Source organism: Hibiscus syriacus, unplaced genomic scaffold (assembly GCF_006381635.1).
Source record: "Hibiscus syriacus cultivar Baekdansim isolate YM2019G1 unplaced genomic scaffold, ASM638163v2 tig00109972_pilon, whole genome shotgun sequence".
NCBI lineage: Eukaryota > Viridiplantae > Streptophyta > Magnoliopsida > Malvales > Malvaceae > Hibiscus > Hibiscus syriacus.
This window is the reverse complement of record NW_024062543.1, coordinates 1,706,761-1,722,409: the sequence shown is the minus strand read 5'-3', so window position 1 is coordinate 1,722,409 and position 15,649 is coordinate 1,706,761. Positions and strand designations below refer to the sequence as shown.

Sequence of the window (15,649 nt, the reverse complement as noted above, 5' to 3'; positions counted from 1 at the left end):
TAGATATACCAAAACTACACTGTGAAGATATACCAAAAACAATAAACATAAAAAGTAGTAGTTTATTCTTGAAACTAAATTTGCAACACTGTTTTGTCTTTTGGTTGAAATGAAAATCGCAACGAGAGAATCGCAACGCGAAATGACAATCGCACGCGAAATGAATCGTTGCGATTTTCATTTCTCTCGTTGCGACAGTCATTCTCTCGTTGCGATTTTCATTTATCTCGTTGCGATCTTCTGCAAATTGAAACTTGAGCCCTCTGAAAGAGAAGTGAAGCATGCAACAACTTGCCAAAACTTAGAAATGATTATTGTTCTCCTTAACATTAAAACAGTATGAGAAAAACTGCTGGATTCACCGATTTGAATAAAATTGGATGCACAAGAGGTTATATTGTGTTTTCTATGTATTCACTATGAAGGGAGTGTTTTAGAGAGACATAATTGTCCACCAACTTGTATGCTATAGGCCTGTAAGTTTATGGATATGATTGCTTATATTATTAGCCTAAACTGTTCACTTAAAAAGACAACATATCAGCTTGCAAAACAATGAATTTTATTAATAATAAGATTTTTACGTTGGAATTTATTAAAAACCTTTCTAATCTTAAGTCGGAAAAAGAGTACACCACAACTAAGCTTGAAAAGCTACAAAACATCATGCCTGCAAATATAACTTTCATATCAAGCAAAACAAGTTGGATTAAAATTCATAATTATGGGCAAATAGTTTTTAATATATATTGTTATCATAAAATATGAATAAATTAAGTGACCTATTATGTTATAAAATCTTAAGGTATTAGAAGTATCATGGAAATAAAAGTGTAGATACTATTAAAGTTGTATTTATAATTTGATGAAGGGTAGAGTTATAAGTACAAACAATAAGATTTATTAAATCAACTATAAAGGGTTATGGTCCCCCAAGAAATAGATAATCTCGATTTTCTTTCTTAGAAGATCACAATCAAGAATTCTATTTTTTGGTAGATACTAAGAAGTTGTAATGTGCTTGCTGGCTCTCTTGCAAAATCTGGTATTGGGTGATCTTGAATGTATTAGTAGTTATTTGTTTCAATTGCTACTATAGTTATGGGTCTTTAATGGATTTAGTTGTAACTGGTGCTTCCTGCACATGATTGAGAAAAATTATTAGATGGATCCGGTTCACCACGTCATTTATGGTCCAAACTAATAATATTTTCTATCTTATTTAGTGGATTTAGTTTTAACTCTTAGGCCCATACTCAAGCCCAATAACACTAAATTGTGTCCAACTATCTTATAAGATCCAATTGGGCTCAATTTTAGGTTTCGGGTTGACCCGAACTATTAACCCGATATTCGGGATGTTACACTATAGTTGGGGGACTATTTGTGTATTTTACTCTAAACTTAAAGTATTGTAAAGTTTATTGACAAAATTGATACAAAAACTAAAGTTCACAGGGAAGACATGACTATGTCATCACGTCGTTAATCATTTAACATCTCAGTGCCTTAATTGAACTCGAAACTGAAGTTCAATAGTAAAACTAAAATAATTTAAAGTTCACTGGTAAAAATGATAACATAAAGTCCAATGACATTTAGGTGTAGTTTATCCAAAGCAATTATCATTTATATTAAAAAAAATCATCAAGTGGCTTTGTAAAGTGGGGGACCCTCGGCCCAAGAAAAGACTGATATTAGTTTTCGCCGAAATTTCAATTGGGACGTCGACCTTACGTCGAGAACTTGGCAGTCTGTCCAAAAAGATTTGCCCAGTCAACGTGTTGGAATAATGATGATGATGATGATGCTAGCACCTCTGTTCACCAAAAACAAGACAAAATTTCTTCAAAAGCTTACATTCACTTTGACAAGAGAAAAATGATCATTTTAAATCTCAATGTTTTATTCTTTTTGTATAATTATCGATTTTATCAATTAATCTGAATCGAATATTTTAGAGATATATTATAAAAGGTTGAAAACAGAGGTAGAGAGTAAATCAGATTATTGTATGTGAGCAGCGTGGCATTAATAAAGTCGCTTGACCCATTTTGCACTCAAAGCTCATAAATATTTGCCCAAATCATACTAGAAGTCTGGGTTGACGATGAAAACGAATAATTGGAATACCTGTCTTTATAAGCATCAGGATTCTCCCTTGAAAAATCATGCTAAAATCATTTGCTTTTGGAATTGTGAAACAAATTATGGAGATCAAACGTTCGTTTTCTCTCGTCCTTTGCTGCTCCCTCTTGGCATCGGTCCTCTTCTTCTCATACGGAACAATCTCTCGTAAACTACTGGCGATTCAAGGTAATGAAACCAATTACGTACATTCACCGATGTCTTTTTCGATTTGAACCCAAATAACTTTCGAGTATCGATGTCTCATTTACACCCCTATTTGGAGTCGCAGAAGATAACAACGGACAGAGTAAAGCGAGAGTATGGGGAAGTCATTCAAATACAGCACCATCTCAGGCAGGCCACAATCCACCTCAGGCTTCGAACAACGGACAGAGTAAAGCGGGATTATGGGGACATCATTCAAATACAGCACCATCTCAGGCAGGCCACAATCCACCTCAGGCTTCGAATACCGGAACGGTAACCCAGAGAGCCTTAAATCGGGGCAAGCCGGTGGCAAATTGCGGGAGGGGTCGCCCTTATGGTTCATGTTTTCCTAGGGCCAAGTATCCAGAAAGAAGTGAGTTTTACAACAGAGGACATTAGAGTCGTAGCTGCAGCCGCAGATTTAATTCACGAGCGTTTATTGGAAATCTGAGTTCCTTCTCTATTTACAGCAGCTACTGAGCCCAAAGCATGTGACACTTCTGATATGTATACACCAATTGTACAAGTTTTCATACTCGAGAAATAAAAGCAGAGTTTCTTTCATAGGAATTTCCAATTCTATATATATTTACATGAACAAACGATTAATTCGTGATTTAGCCCCCTAACCGTTTTATTTAATCTGTCGTTTAGAAAAACTAGTACACCCGACGTATCGTTACACATCATATGACGTTTATTTATCTATATCATTGACGATCTAATATTTATATCTCGTTTTAATTGATTAAACGTACCACCGTTCTTTTATAGGTAGTTGAAAAATACCAAAAGATGCGCGAACCAAACAACCATTGAGTACATCATATGTTAAAGATATTTGAACATTGACTGAGTTGAGAGTCTTTCGAATAGATAGTACCTTATAATCACTCTTAGATTAATCAAAAGAAAAGAAATAGGGGCAGACACAAATTTTATATTAGGGGTGCAAATTTAAAAATTCATATTAAAATTTTAGAAGATGTAAAATTAAACTACAATAGAAAATACAAAAAAAATGCTTAAGTCATATAAGAAATTAAAATTTTAGAAGATGTGAAATTAAATATTCAATAGAAAATACAAAAAATTACTTAAGTCATATAAGAAATTAAAATTTTCAAGAAATATAACCTTATCCTCTATCATATTTTGTTCATGGAGGGCATTTCATAATTTGGAGGTCTCCTACGGAAGCTTCTCAATCTAGTGTTGGGACAGCCTACTATCTTACCTCCCCCTTACCCCATTACATATGGGAACAAGGGACAGCCATTTTATATTTTGTTCATCCCTATGTGCACACATAATTCACTCAATGAATTTTTGCCCTGGTTGAGAACCGAAATCAAGACCTCCCGCTTACTAAACGGGTGTTCTAACCAACTGAGCTACAAGAGCTTGTTTAATACATGTTCGATTTGGTCGATGCTGATTAAAAGGGACAAATTGGAAGAGTTCTTGGCATGGACCTCCGTTGTTGGATTAGCTTCAACATTATCAACATACGGTTTTAAGGAACCTTTGGCTTTTAAGGAATGCTACAACTTTTGGTAATATAGAGGGTTTTGGTCGTTCCACTTTGGATGGAAGCAGAGAACTATTGAGGACCATGAAGCGTGCTATCGCTGATAGAGGTACTCCTCGAAGCATGGGAGCTGTGATGTGAGTCAGTCCTAATCTCTGGTAGCATCCACCATTGTGATGGGTTAAATTGAATACCGATGGTGTCCGGAGTGATATGGATGGTCGAGCATCGTGTGGAGGAGTGATACGCAATCAGTCAGGTAATTAAAGAGCTGGTTTTTCTAAATCTATTGGCCTTTGTGGGTTAGGAGTATAAATCTCGGTCTTTGCAATAACTGATCCGGATTAATTGATTAATAGATAAGATATAGGTAGTTATACAAAAAATTCTCATATATTACACATGGGAGAAGAGAGAATCAAATAGTAGAGACGGCTAAAGATTATTTTAAATGGAAATTTTTACTTATTTATAGTCGACTTTCAAGGTCAACTTGTAAATAATTTAAAATTTTTAAGAACAAAAAATTCAATTATTCCATGAAAATAGTTAATTTTTAAAGAATATCTCTTAAAATATAATAAATTTATATAAATATTATATTTTTGTTTTATTATATTCAAAATTCCACACCACGTGCATGGCAAGCGTGGAGTCAAGGGCAGTCTGATAACGAAGTATCCGTGTTTTATGTCTGGAGTTGAGTCAAAATCGCCCGTTTTGCACTACAAATATGGCCGTATTTAAGACTCCAAATCCTAAAGTCTTTCCAATCCGGGGAAATCATTTTAGGCCTTCCATTAAGTAAAGAAATGCAATGTTTAAAGCTAGGGTAAAGTATGCAAATAGTCCTCCTGAATATATGATATTGTTTTGTTGAGTCGTCAACTATTAAAAGTTACAAAATGATCTCACGTCTATAATATGTTGCTTTGTTAACTTACTGATTGAAATATGATAAAATTTGATCTCAGAATCTCAAACAACTATCATATCTTAGTCAGCATGTTAATGTTCAACTCTGACGATCATCAATATTTTAACGGAAAAGGACGAATTCGAAACATAATGAATACTCAGGTGACCATTTTGTAACTTTTATTAGTCGAGAGACTCGACAAAGCAACATCCTATGATTGAGGGATCATTTGTAACTTTTAATAGTCGGTGACTCAACAAAACAACGTATCCTATAGTCAGGGATTGTTTGTGTACTTTACCAAGATTTTAATCACATAAATTTAGAATATTGACAAAAAGGGAAACAACCCAGACATGGGGTTGATTGAGATATCAACTTAGGCATAGCATTAATAAGAAGGATGGCTGCCAAGTGAAAGAACACGTACTAAAATAGCTAAAACAATAGCGTTTGCAGCTTTGGTAATTACTACATATTATGTAATGGAAAACAAACATTCATTTTCTCTCATCCTTTGCTGCTTTCTCTTGGCGTCGCTCCTTCTCTTCCCTCCTGCAACTGGCTCTCGTATACTCCAGCAGGATTATGATTATGAAGGTAACGCAATCCATTTTACATATGTGAAATAACTTTCTTTCGATCCGAGACTTTCAATGTTCAATAATCATAACACTTGAACTCGAAACGTTGCTTAAAATATAAAAATATTGGAATTGCAGAAGGTGACAATGGACAAACCAAAGCTGGCGTGAGAAGAATTCCTTCGAAAACGGCACCATCTTGGGGGAATACTCCGCCGACGCCGACGGATTTACAATCATGGAAGAGGTCGTACGAAGCTCAAGTGCGGCAACAAGCGGAAAGCGAAGCGCGAAGTGAAGCTTGCCAATGGACCCGTGGCGTTACCAATACTTATTGTGATCCTTGATGTTCAAGTCCGACGCGACCAACGAAATGGCTAGAATAAAAAGTCTGTCTTGTGCTTTCCATTCTCCTGGACCAGAGTATCTGTCTGTGCTACCTGTTTTGTTTGCGACTGTGTATTGTGTGTTTCTAAGCGATGTTTACTTGAATTGTAAGAAATTATTTGTCCACACAAGTATTTTCATGATAACACGGTCGTCTTCTTAAGAATTTTATATTTTTCATATAATTTAGACATTCTTTTTATATTTTCTATCGATAACCTGTTTTAAGTCCCTCTTAAAATTTTCTAAGTTTGCCTTCGGCATAAAACCATAGCCTCAAAGATCGATCCATAAAGATAACATGAAATGCTATCTAATTTCATAAGCTTTTACCTTGGAAGACTTGTAATGATTTTAATGAAGGGGTTAGTTTTTGTGGCCAGGTTTTGCATCTTCGGGTTGTATTTCTTAGTTGGTTGTTTTGGTTTCTCAATTGTGTAGTATTATGTTACTCCATTTAGGGATAGGAAGGTTTTTAAAAAGGCTCGTAATTCGGAATTAAAGAGCCTCAAATATCTTGCTGAGCTAAAAAAACATTAAAATTCTAATTATGAGAAAAAATTACTTATATCAATGCATGAAATAATTTTCCAAACAAATATTATAAACTATCAAATATGGGCTCTTTATTAACAAACACAAATATTTGAAACAAAAATGAAATATATGTACATATAAAATTAGATAAAAATGAAAAATCAATCAGATCTCATAAATTAGAAGAAATAAAACTAAAAATAAACAGGGAAAATACACGAATGTTCATTAAATTTTAGAGTAAGTTTTCATTTTCCCCACTAAACTTTCAAAAGTTACAAATTAGTCTAATGTTATCAATTTCTAACAAAATAGTCACTCCATCGTTCTTTCTATTAAATTGATTATGTGAAAACATTAATAAAAAGGGTAAATATTTTGTTTTACCCCTAAACTAATGCTAAAATATCAAATAGGTCCTTAAACAATGATTTTATATCTAATTTATCCCAAATGTTTTCCAATTTTCAAATTTTTTTAGATACCCACAGCAACCACCACCAACAGTGAGCAATTTCATGGACATGAATGCATTTTTTTTTGAAGGTTTTGCAGCAGCACTTACTTCGTATCCAGTATGGGCGATGAATGTTGCGCCTGCTAGAAAGCCACTAACTCTTGGTGTTATATATAAAAGAGGCTTTATTGGATTATATCAAGACTGATGTGTTACTGTAGGTTTTTATCCTAATTTTCTGAAAAGGCTAAGAGTTTGTTACCCGTCCAAAGAGTCTATGGTCAGTGCCTTGTCAACTGCTATCTGTGACAATTTTTTCCATAGAAATACCATGTTTGCTCCTTTCTGCCCTAAGAAAACCTTCTGCTGCTTATTCCATTGTTTGATTGAACCTTCCATGAAAATTGTACTAGCTTGAATTTAGGTAATTAATTTGGACAAGTAATTATTCAATTGGAGCCATAATTTTGTACTGTAGTGTTTAATTTTCAAACTAGATACTTGATTAATTCTCATCCTTCTTTTATTGTTTGTTATGGTTGCTTGTCTTCTGGTTTTCTCTTTATTTGTGCATTATGTATACTTTCTTATACGGTAAACATTGCGATTACCTAATGATTTCCATTGATGTTTGCAGGTGTGACCGTTTCTCTACATACCTCCGTACTTATGATTTTATCCATGTAGCTGGTACTGAATCATTGATAAAGCTTCTTGGTTCAAGCAAGAGCAGGTAAATATCACCTTTGACTTCATCCTTGAATTCTCTTTGCATTTGCATGAGCAAGTCAATTTTCAGTCAATGGTGCTGCCATTCCTTAGGCCACCGGATTTTTATGCAGAGATGGTTGGGTTTCGAAACTGATGAGGCAGGAGAGGTGGGAGGGAAGGAAAACGGTGGCGGTGTAGACGGGTATTTAAAAAAATGTAAATTAGATATAAAATCATCGTTTAAGGACCTATTTAATGTTTTAGTAGTAGTTTAGGGGTAAAATTAAACATTTACCTTTTTTTAACATTGTCACATCATCAATTTAACGGAGAGAACGGTGAAGTGACCATGTTGTTACAAATCGATAACGTTAGTGACCAATTTGTAACTTTTAAAAGTTTAGTGGGGAAAACAAAAACTTAGTCAAACTTTAGTGATCATTCATGTAGTTTACCCAAATAAATAACTACAATAAAAGAGTTTAATAATCAGAGTTATGAGAAAAGCTCCAAATAATTTTAACTGTGCTCCTAATCTTAATCCTAATATTAAAACCAAGAATCTTTAAATTTTAAACTCTAAATTTTAATCATAATTAAATTATAAAATTTTGTTTTATCAGTAGTATCGGTTAATGTTATTTAATTAAATAAAAATAATTATAAAAATATTGTTTAAGGAGAATTGATATAATATTATAGAATGGTGGTGTTAATTAATAAGTTTATAAAAATATATAAAGTGGTCTAATGGGTGTTTTCAAAGTAACATAAATTATTATAAATACAATTTGAATTCTTAAAATATTATATATATATATATATATATTTAATATAAATATCATTAAAATTATATTTTAGGAAAAGTACAAAAATGGTCCCCTTACTATAGAGTATTGCTTTATTAAGTCATTTGACTATTAAAAGTTACAAAACGATCCTCTAATTATAGAATATTGGTTTATTAAGTCCCTCGACTATCAAAAGTTAAAAAATGATCACCCGACTATTCATTATGTTTCAAACTCATCCTTTTCCATTAAAAATTTGATGGTTGTCTAAGGTAGATGTTAACATGATGATTGTGATGTGATAGTCGTTTGAGATTCTGAGATCATCTTTTGTCATATCATAGTCAGCAAGTTAGCGTTCAGTTTAGAACACCGATAACTTTTTAACGGAAAATGACGAGTTTGGAATATAATGAATAATCAGATGATCATTTTTTAACTTTTGATAGTTGAGGGACTCAAAAAAGTAATACTCTATAGTTGGAGGATCATTTTGTAACTTTTAATAGTGAGGGACTTAATAAAACAATACCCAAACCATTTGTGTAACCCCCTAGACCCGGCCTGGACATCACAGTTGAATCTCGGAGACCACGACATCATTAGATTGAACATAAATAAAGAAGAACTCATGTCTTGTCATGCATCGTCATTAAATCATCAAAAGAATTCAAGGATTCTTAGTACTTAAAAAAACATACCTCGAGTTCTAAATTCGAAACCAATAAGAAAATCCTTATCCAAGTTCCATAAAAAATACACAAAATATAAATATATAATCGACAAAAAAACAACTAATAAAAAGTCTGAAAAGAAAACATCCATACGATGTTGGAAGAGAATGACAATAAATGATCCTCCAAGTACCAATTGTAAATCCTAAAAGTCTGAGTAATCTGAAAAGAAAGAAACTAGAAAATGAGCTATGAAGCTCAGTGTGCCCTCTAAAGTAAAGTAGATATCCAAGCATATGCAAAACAATGCAATTAAAGTGTAACATTAAACCTGAATTTAATGAACAAAAAGCAACTCCAATGACACCCTACTTTACCTTTCGCCACAGATAAACAGAATGGGTAGGCCTATAAACGAACTGAACGAACACGAACGTGGTATGTTCATGTTCGTTCGTTTAACTTTATTCGAACAAATGAACGAATACGAACATAAACGAACAAAAAATTTCTTGTTTGTGTTCGTTCGTTAAGGAATGTAGATTGTTCGTGTTTGTTCATTTAAATGATAAACGAACACAAATGAATGAACATAAACGAAAGGATTTAAACGAACACAATAAATGAACATAAACGAACGTAAACACAAATATAAATGAAAATAGATTTTTTTCTTTCCTAACAATTTATTGTGTTAAACATAAATGAACACACATAAACGAATGAACATAAACGAACATAAATGAACATAAATGAACGAACATATTACCGAATGTTCACGAACATAAATGAACAAATGAGTCATTTGTTCGTGTTCGTTCATTTAATTAAACGGACACAAAATCTTGTTCATGTTCATTTATTTAATAAACGAATGAACATAATGAACTTCCCGCCAAAAGGTTCACGAACGGTTCGCTGAACATTCGGTTCGTTTACAAGCCTAAGAACGGGGATATAATCCCATGCAGATGTCAGAATCGAGAATTAATCCCATGCAGATGTCAGAATGGGGAATTAGTTCCATGTGATTGTCAGAATAGGGAATTAATCCTATGTAGATGTCAGAATGGAGAATTAATCCGATTCAGCCGGTTTTGAATTTAATACCTCCTAGATAGTCCCACAAGCGCACGACGACGCGTAAGGGCGCGTGGGACGCCGTCCAACGATAATTTTTGCACCAAAATTTCTAGTTTAAAGCACGAGGAACAACTTACCGAGGTCGGTTTGTGACGAGGATCGATGGAATTGAATTTTTTTGAAAACTAGAAACTAAAATCCCTCATACGATGCTAATGACAACGAAAAAATGACGAAACAAGGGTACCGACCGAACGACAGCAACAAGATGAGCACAAGGACATCGGTGATGAGAGTCACGACGGTCAAAACAGATACCAATCTGATGGAAAACACAATAATACTAGAGAGAGAATTTGTTTGGGGAAAGTGATGTCACAGAACACAGGGAAAAAGTGGAAAAGGGAGGGATTTTATGTTTTAAACCCAACCATTGGCAAATTATGTCCTAAGCCCCTGAACTTCCAAAAATTAATGCTTAAGCATTATTATTTTTTAAACCTTTCAATTTAGCCCCTAACAACTAGGGTGTGACAATTTGTGTACTTTACCATATTTTTTATTGTATTGAAAACTCAACACCATCGCGCATCTGTCTTTTATGTGTGGAATTGACTCAAAATCACCCATTTTGCACTCCAATTTTTGCTGAATTTTAAGACTCCCATTCCTAACGCCCGGCCAATCCGGCGGAATTATTCTAGAACTTTTATCGAGTAAAGAACATGCAGTGTTTAAAGATTTTTACCACATTATTTTAATTTAAACTCAATTTTAAAGTGTTAAATTACAAATTTATATTTTTCTAACACTATCGATATCTAGTCTATTGATGTATTGTCGGACTAGATCTTGTAGAGATTTATTATATAGACGATTTTTCTAACCCATAATTCTTTTTTCATAGTATAATATTCGAATTTCTAATTTTTATTTAAAAGATTCAATATCCCATTCCACTAAACAATTAATAATTTTATTATTTATCTAAATAGTCGATTTCTTTATTGTTTTAATAGAAAAAAATCTAAATGTCTAAATAGAAATTTAGAATATTGACAAAAAGGGAAACAGCCCCAAGACGTGGGGTTGATTGAGATCACCGACTTATGCATGGTGTTTATAAGAAGGAAAGACACATACTAAAACAGCGAAAATAACAGTGTTTGCTGCTTTGATAACCAGAGAGGCAATTTATGGAGAACAAAGTTTCATTTTCTCTAATCCTTTGCTGCTTTCTCTTGGCATTTTTTCTGTTCTTTCATTATGGAACTGGCTCTCGTATGCTACTGCAGGATTATGATTATGAAGGTAACGTTATCAATTTTACATATGCATATGGGAAGAAATTATTTCATGGTTCCGACTCATCACGTCATTAATAGTTTTCGTGAATCACATCTATCAATTTTAAAATAGCTTCTAAATAAATACCCACTCGTTCGAAAAATTATTAGATGGTTCTGGCTCACCACATTATCCATAGTCCCGACCAATAATATTTGTTTGTATCATTTTTTTTCAGTGTGAATATTCACCTCTTTCCTATAAGTAAATAAGAAATGGGTAGTTATTTAGAAGTTATTTTAAAATTTGTGACTCTCATTCACTGCGATCACGAATGACATGGTGAATCAGGTCCATCAAATAATTTCTCCGCTCTTTATCTACACGTAGGAAAGAGGTGAAGATTCACCTTAGAAAAAAATGAGATATGGAAAAATATTATTGGTTGAGACCACCGATGACGTGAGCCGGGTACGGGTCCATCTAATATTTTTTTGAGTTAACTGTCGAGGGACCATCCATAGAGTTTACCCTAAAATATTGTTTATCTAATGGTCGGAATTGCAGAAGATGGGAATGGACAAAATAAAGCGGGAGTAAGAAGAAGTCGAGCACGAACAGCACCATCTTGGGTTGGCCAGAATTCTCCGCCGGTGCAACATCAAGTTTCAGCTGCAAATAGTAATGCTGAAGAAGCGATGCGTGAAGCTAATCGCGAAGTACAGGATGCGATGCGCCAAGTGCAAGAAGCGATGCGCCAAGTGCAAGAAGCCCGCCGTCAAGCTTGCAACTTCAACGCCAACTGTAATCCTTAACTCTTCACCTTCTTTATTTGTTTACTGCCTCTCGTATCGTATTTTGTTGAAAAAAACAATATGTGGCGACTACCTATTTTATTTTAAGTTTGTCTAAGGTTCTCTTTTTACTACTGAAGTTATTCGATTATGAATTTTTAAATAAAAATATATCGATAAAGATCATCCCTTTATTTATTATTGAATTGTTATACAATTGATTGGCACCAAATACATTATTTTTCCGGCAACCGGATCGGCAATGGAAGCGAAAGCTTCTTGTGATAAATCAATGGTGCCTTGACAACCAGATGGACAATAGTCTACTATTTTCACCACCACATATTTATTCCCCCTACATGGATGAGGGGATTCGTTGGTCGCCCCTTTGCATTAAATCTTGTATCTTCTCCCGCAAGCCGCCCCGTCGTCCCAAATCGTGTCGCTCGCGGCAGCGATCATCACTCCGTCGTCTTCGTATCCGTGACCAGCCGAAGCTGCAATTTTCGACACCAGAATATCGATACGTAGACATTGAATTGTTGTAAAGAATATGAAATGAAGGCAAAAGGGACTTACGAACATATGGAGGAGTGTAGAATGTGGCTGTTCCTGTGTGTGCAATTGCTTCCCTAATAGAGAAGCTGAGAGTAAAGGCAATGGCTGTGAATAAAAAGATGCCGAGTTTCGCCATTTGTTCTTTGTGTGAACGGGCGAAATTAACACGACGGGCAATGCTGAAAGAGAAGCAAAGCTTTAAATAGTGGTTTTGGAAAATTACTGCGATGCTGAAGCTGAAAATAGTTGTGTTATTGGATTTTGGGTAAAATACATCATGAGGCATTTAATATGTAATTTTTATTGTTGGATTCTAGCAGTGGATCAAAGTTAAGAAATTTCAATCAAACTCTTGATCATTAACTATTAAAATTAGGGTAAACTGCGCATTTAGTACCTAAACTATCCGTTTTAGTCTGTTTTAGTATCAATCTTTCAATTTTTTCAAAATCATACCTAACATTTAGTTTTTGTTTCATTTTAGTACCCGCCATTAAAAACTTAACGGACGGACTGATTGGGCATAGCTTAGGTGGATGGACAACCAATCCGAACGGTGGACCACAAGAGAAAGACGAGTCGACCAACATAGTCTAGTTTCAGGGTCATCAGACAGTTGACTACGAAGATCGGAGGATGAAGAAGTCAAAGAGTTCATCATCGATTTGGAAGAGATTGAGACATTTTCCAGTGAAACGGAGGCCAAAATCAATGATATACAAATGAAACAAGAACGGAGAAGGGATGGATAACTTGCTTTATATTTCTGTTTAGTTGAATGATTATAAATGTAGTATATATTCAAAAGACTTTTATCATTTGACAATAAACAATCAAACATCCTTATAATCGTTGTGCTCAAATCCGAGATCTTTAAAAAATAACAATCATATTATTAACTAATGAGGTAGTTTGATTCATGTTAATTTAATATTTTAAATATTAGATATGTATAAATAAAACATGTATATAATCTTTCTATAAAATTCGTGGTATACAACATCAATGTTAACAGCATTTATTATGATATTATGAATTATGCTTCGTATATATTTTTTCTTTCTCATCTCATTGGTGAAATCCAAAATAAATATTATTAATTAATTTACAAGGGACAGTTAAATATTGGTTATAATAACAATGAAATTAGGAACAATAAAAAATTATAACACCTATAATCGCATATTAGTTAAATCGGCAAGTAGAGAATACAAGTGTAAGTAAAAAAGTTAAAATTGAACTTAAAAAAAACAAGTGCTTAATATGACTATCATTTTCAAAATCGAATTAATATGATCCCTTAACTATTTAATTGATTTTAATATAGTCATATGTCGTTAACATTTAAAGGAAATGCTTACGTGGCGGTTAAAAATTATAAAATTATATATTTGATCCTCGATACTTATACATTCAATCAGTTTGGTCCTAATTTTAATTTTATTTAATAAATTAACCATCTAATCAGGAGTTGATACGGGTCAAAGATAACTTGCTTTTATGGGGTTTGAACCTGGGTCATTTGGCTGCAAAAAACATACAAGGTCTAAATGATCTTAACTATGATCCTAATCATAATACTAATATTAAAATCAAGAATCTTTAAATTTTAAACTTTAAATTTTAATCCAATGAAGCATTTAGCCTAGCGGCTTGGGTGTTTTTTTTCCAGCCAAATGACCTAGGTTCAAACTCCACAAATGCAAGTTATCTTTTACACGTGTTACCTTATGATTAGATGATTAATTTATTAAATAAACTTAAAAGTATAACCAAATTGTTTGATTGCTTCATCAATGTCTTCTACTACTCCTCATTAACAACAATTAAATTTGATTAAAAGCTTAAAAATATGTTTGATTCAACTTATTGCTAATATTATTCATAGACCTAAGTCAATTCAACACATTTTGCACTGCATAATTTGCCGTATTCGGAGGGCACCCAATCCCAAAGTCAGGCCAATCACCTTTTTTTGGAAATGAGATAATAAATCACTTATTTCACTGATTTCCATAGCTTATAAGCAGATGTCTGCAAGTGAAAACAAAGTCACTGAAAAAGCTATGGAAATCAAACCTTCATTTTCTCTCATCCTTTGCTGCTGCCTCTTCTCGTCGTTCATCTTCTTTCCACAGGGGATTGTCCCTCGTACCCTACTGGAGTTTCAAGGTAATGTGTTTATATATATATTGTATCATAAATATCTTTCAATTTTTTAAGTTTTAATACATAAGCGTGTCCAATATGATTGGAATTGCAGAAGGTAACAATGGACGAAGCAAGGCGTCAGTAAGTGCAAGCCGTACAAATACAGCACCGTCTCAGGCTGGCCAGAATCCATTTCCAGTCGTACCTAGACAGAATACTCCGACGAGTCCGACCTCTCAGTCAATGGTTCGCGTGGTGGTGCATTCTCCTCCGCCTCCGACCTCAGAGTCGTGGGGCGAGTATTCTCCACCGTCTCCGACCGCGCAGTCATCGATTCCCGTAATGTATTCCCCTTTGACTCCGACCGGAGAGTCATGGGAGTATTCGCCTCCGCCTCCGACCTCACAGTCATCGGAAGAAGTGTCGAGTGAAGATTGCAACTGGACCAGTTCTTATAGTCAAGCTAATTGTGATCCTTAAAGATGAACCTACATCGAAAATGTATAGCTGGAATAAATAGAGATTCTTGCGCTCTTTGATCCTCCTGGAACAGGGTGTATGGGGTATTAAATTGTTGGTACTTTGTATGGTGTGTGTTTTAATATAATGCAAGACTCAATGTATTTGTTTATTGGGTGAAGTACATAAATTGTCTTCCAATTATAGGGTCTACTTTGTTGAGTCTCTCAACTATTAAAACATACAAAATGATCCCCGACTATAAGACACTGCTCCGTTGAGACATTCAACTATTAAAAGTTATAAAATGGTCACCCGACTATTAATATGTTCCAAATTCAATATTTCTTGTTAAAAAATGATAATTGTTTGAGTGAACGTTAACATGT

General features: G+C 34.0%; 3 protein-coding genes across 3 annotated transcripts; all 3 read left to right on the top strand.

Annotated features, from left to right (window-relative positions):
- The first annotated feature begins 2,199 nt into the window (after window positions 1-2,199).
- On the top strand, window positions 2,200-2,823 carry LOC120211274. The gene is made up of 2 exons (XM_039209858.1): window positions 2,200-2,316; window positions 2,420-2,823. The coding sequence occupies exons 1-2, from the start codon at window positions 2,211-2,213 to the stop codon at window positions 2,734-2,736; spliced, it is 423 nt and encodes a 140-aa protein (XP_039065789.1). The 5' UTR covers window positions 2,200-2,210; the 3' UTR covers window positions 2,737-2,823.
- A 2,378-nt stretch (window positions 2,824-5,201) lies between these two features.
- Window positions 5,202-5,882, top strand: LOC120211275. Its single transcript, XM_039209859.1, has 2 exons — window positions 5,202-5,387; window positions 5,510-5,882. Exons 1-2 carry the CDS (start codon window positions 5,273-5,275, stop codon window positions 5,716-5,718), a joined length of 324 nt encoding a protein of 107 aa, XP_039065790.1. The 5' UTR covers window positions 5,202-5,272; the 3' UTR covers window positions 5,719-5,882.
- Window positions 5,883-14,713: 8,831 nt separating this feature from the next.
- LOC120211466 (pectinesterase inhibitor 10-like) lies at window positions 14,714-15,351 on the top strand. The gene is made up of 2 exons (XM_039209998.1): window positions 14,714-14,822; window positions 14,914-15,351. The coding sequence occupies exons 1-2, from the start codon at window positions 14,717-14,719 to the stop codon at window positions 15,279-15,281; spliced, it is 474 nt and encodes a 157-aa protein (XP_039065929.1). The 5' UTR covers window positions 14,714-14,716; the 3' UTR covers window positions 15,282-15,351.
- Window positions 15,352-15,649: the final 298 nt, after the last annotated feature.

What these genes read in the sequence shown, in the direction of transcription:
- LOC120211274 (XM_039209858.1), top strand. Translation starts at nt 2,211, where the DNA reads ATGGAGATCAAACGTTCGTTTTCTCTCGTCCTTTGCTGCTCCCTCTTG. An exon ending in TAAACTACTGGCGATTCAAG is followed by an intron (nt 2,317 to 2,419) that starts GTAATGAAACCA and finishes TTGGAGTCGCAG; the next exon opens with AAGATAACAACGGACAGAGT.
- LOC120211275 (XM_039209859.1), top strand. Translation starts at nt 5,273, where the DNA reads ATGGAAAACAAACATTCATTTTCTCTCATCCTTTGCTGCTTTCTCTTG. An exon ending in GCAGGATTATGATTATGAAG is followed by an intron (nt 5,388 to 5,509) that starts GTAACGCAATCC and finishes TTGGAATTGCAG; the next exon opens with AAGGTGACAATGGACAAACC.
- LOC120211466 (XM_039209998.1), top strand. Translation starts at nt 14,717, where the DNA reads ATGGAAATCAAACCTTCATTTTCTCTCATCCTTTGCTGCTGCCTCTTC. An exon ending in TACCCTACTGGAGTTTCAAG is followed by an intron (nt 14,823 to 14,913) that starts GTAATGTGTTTA and finishes TTGGAATTGCAG; the next exon opens with AAGGTAACAATGGACGAAGC.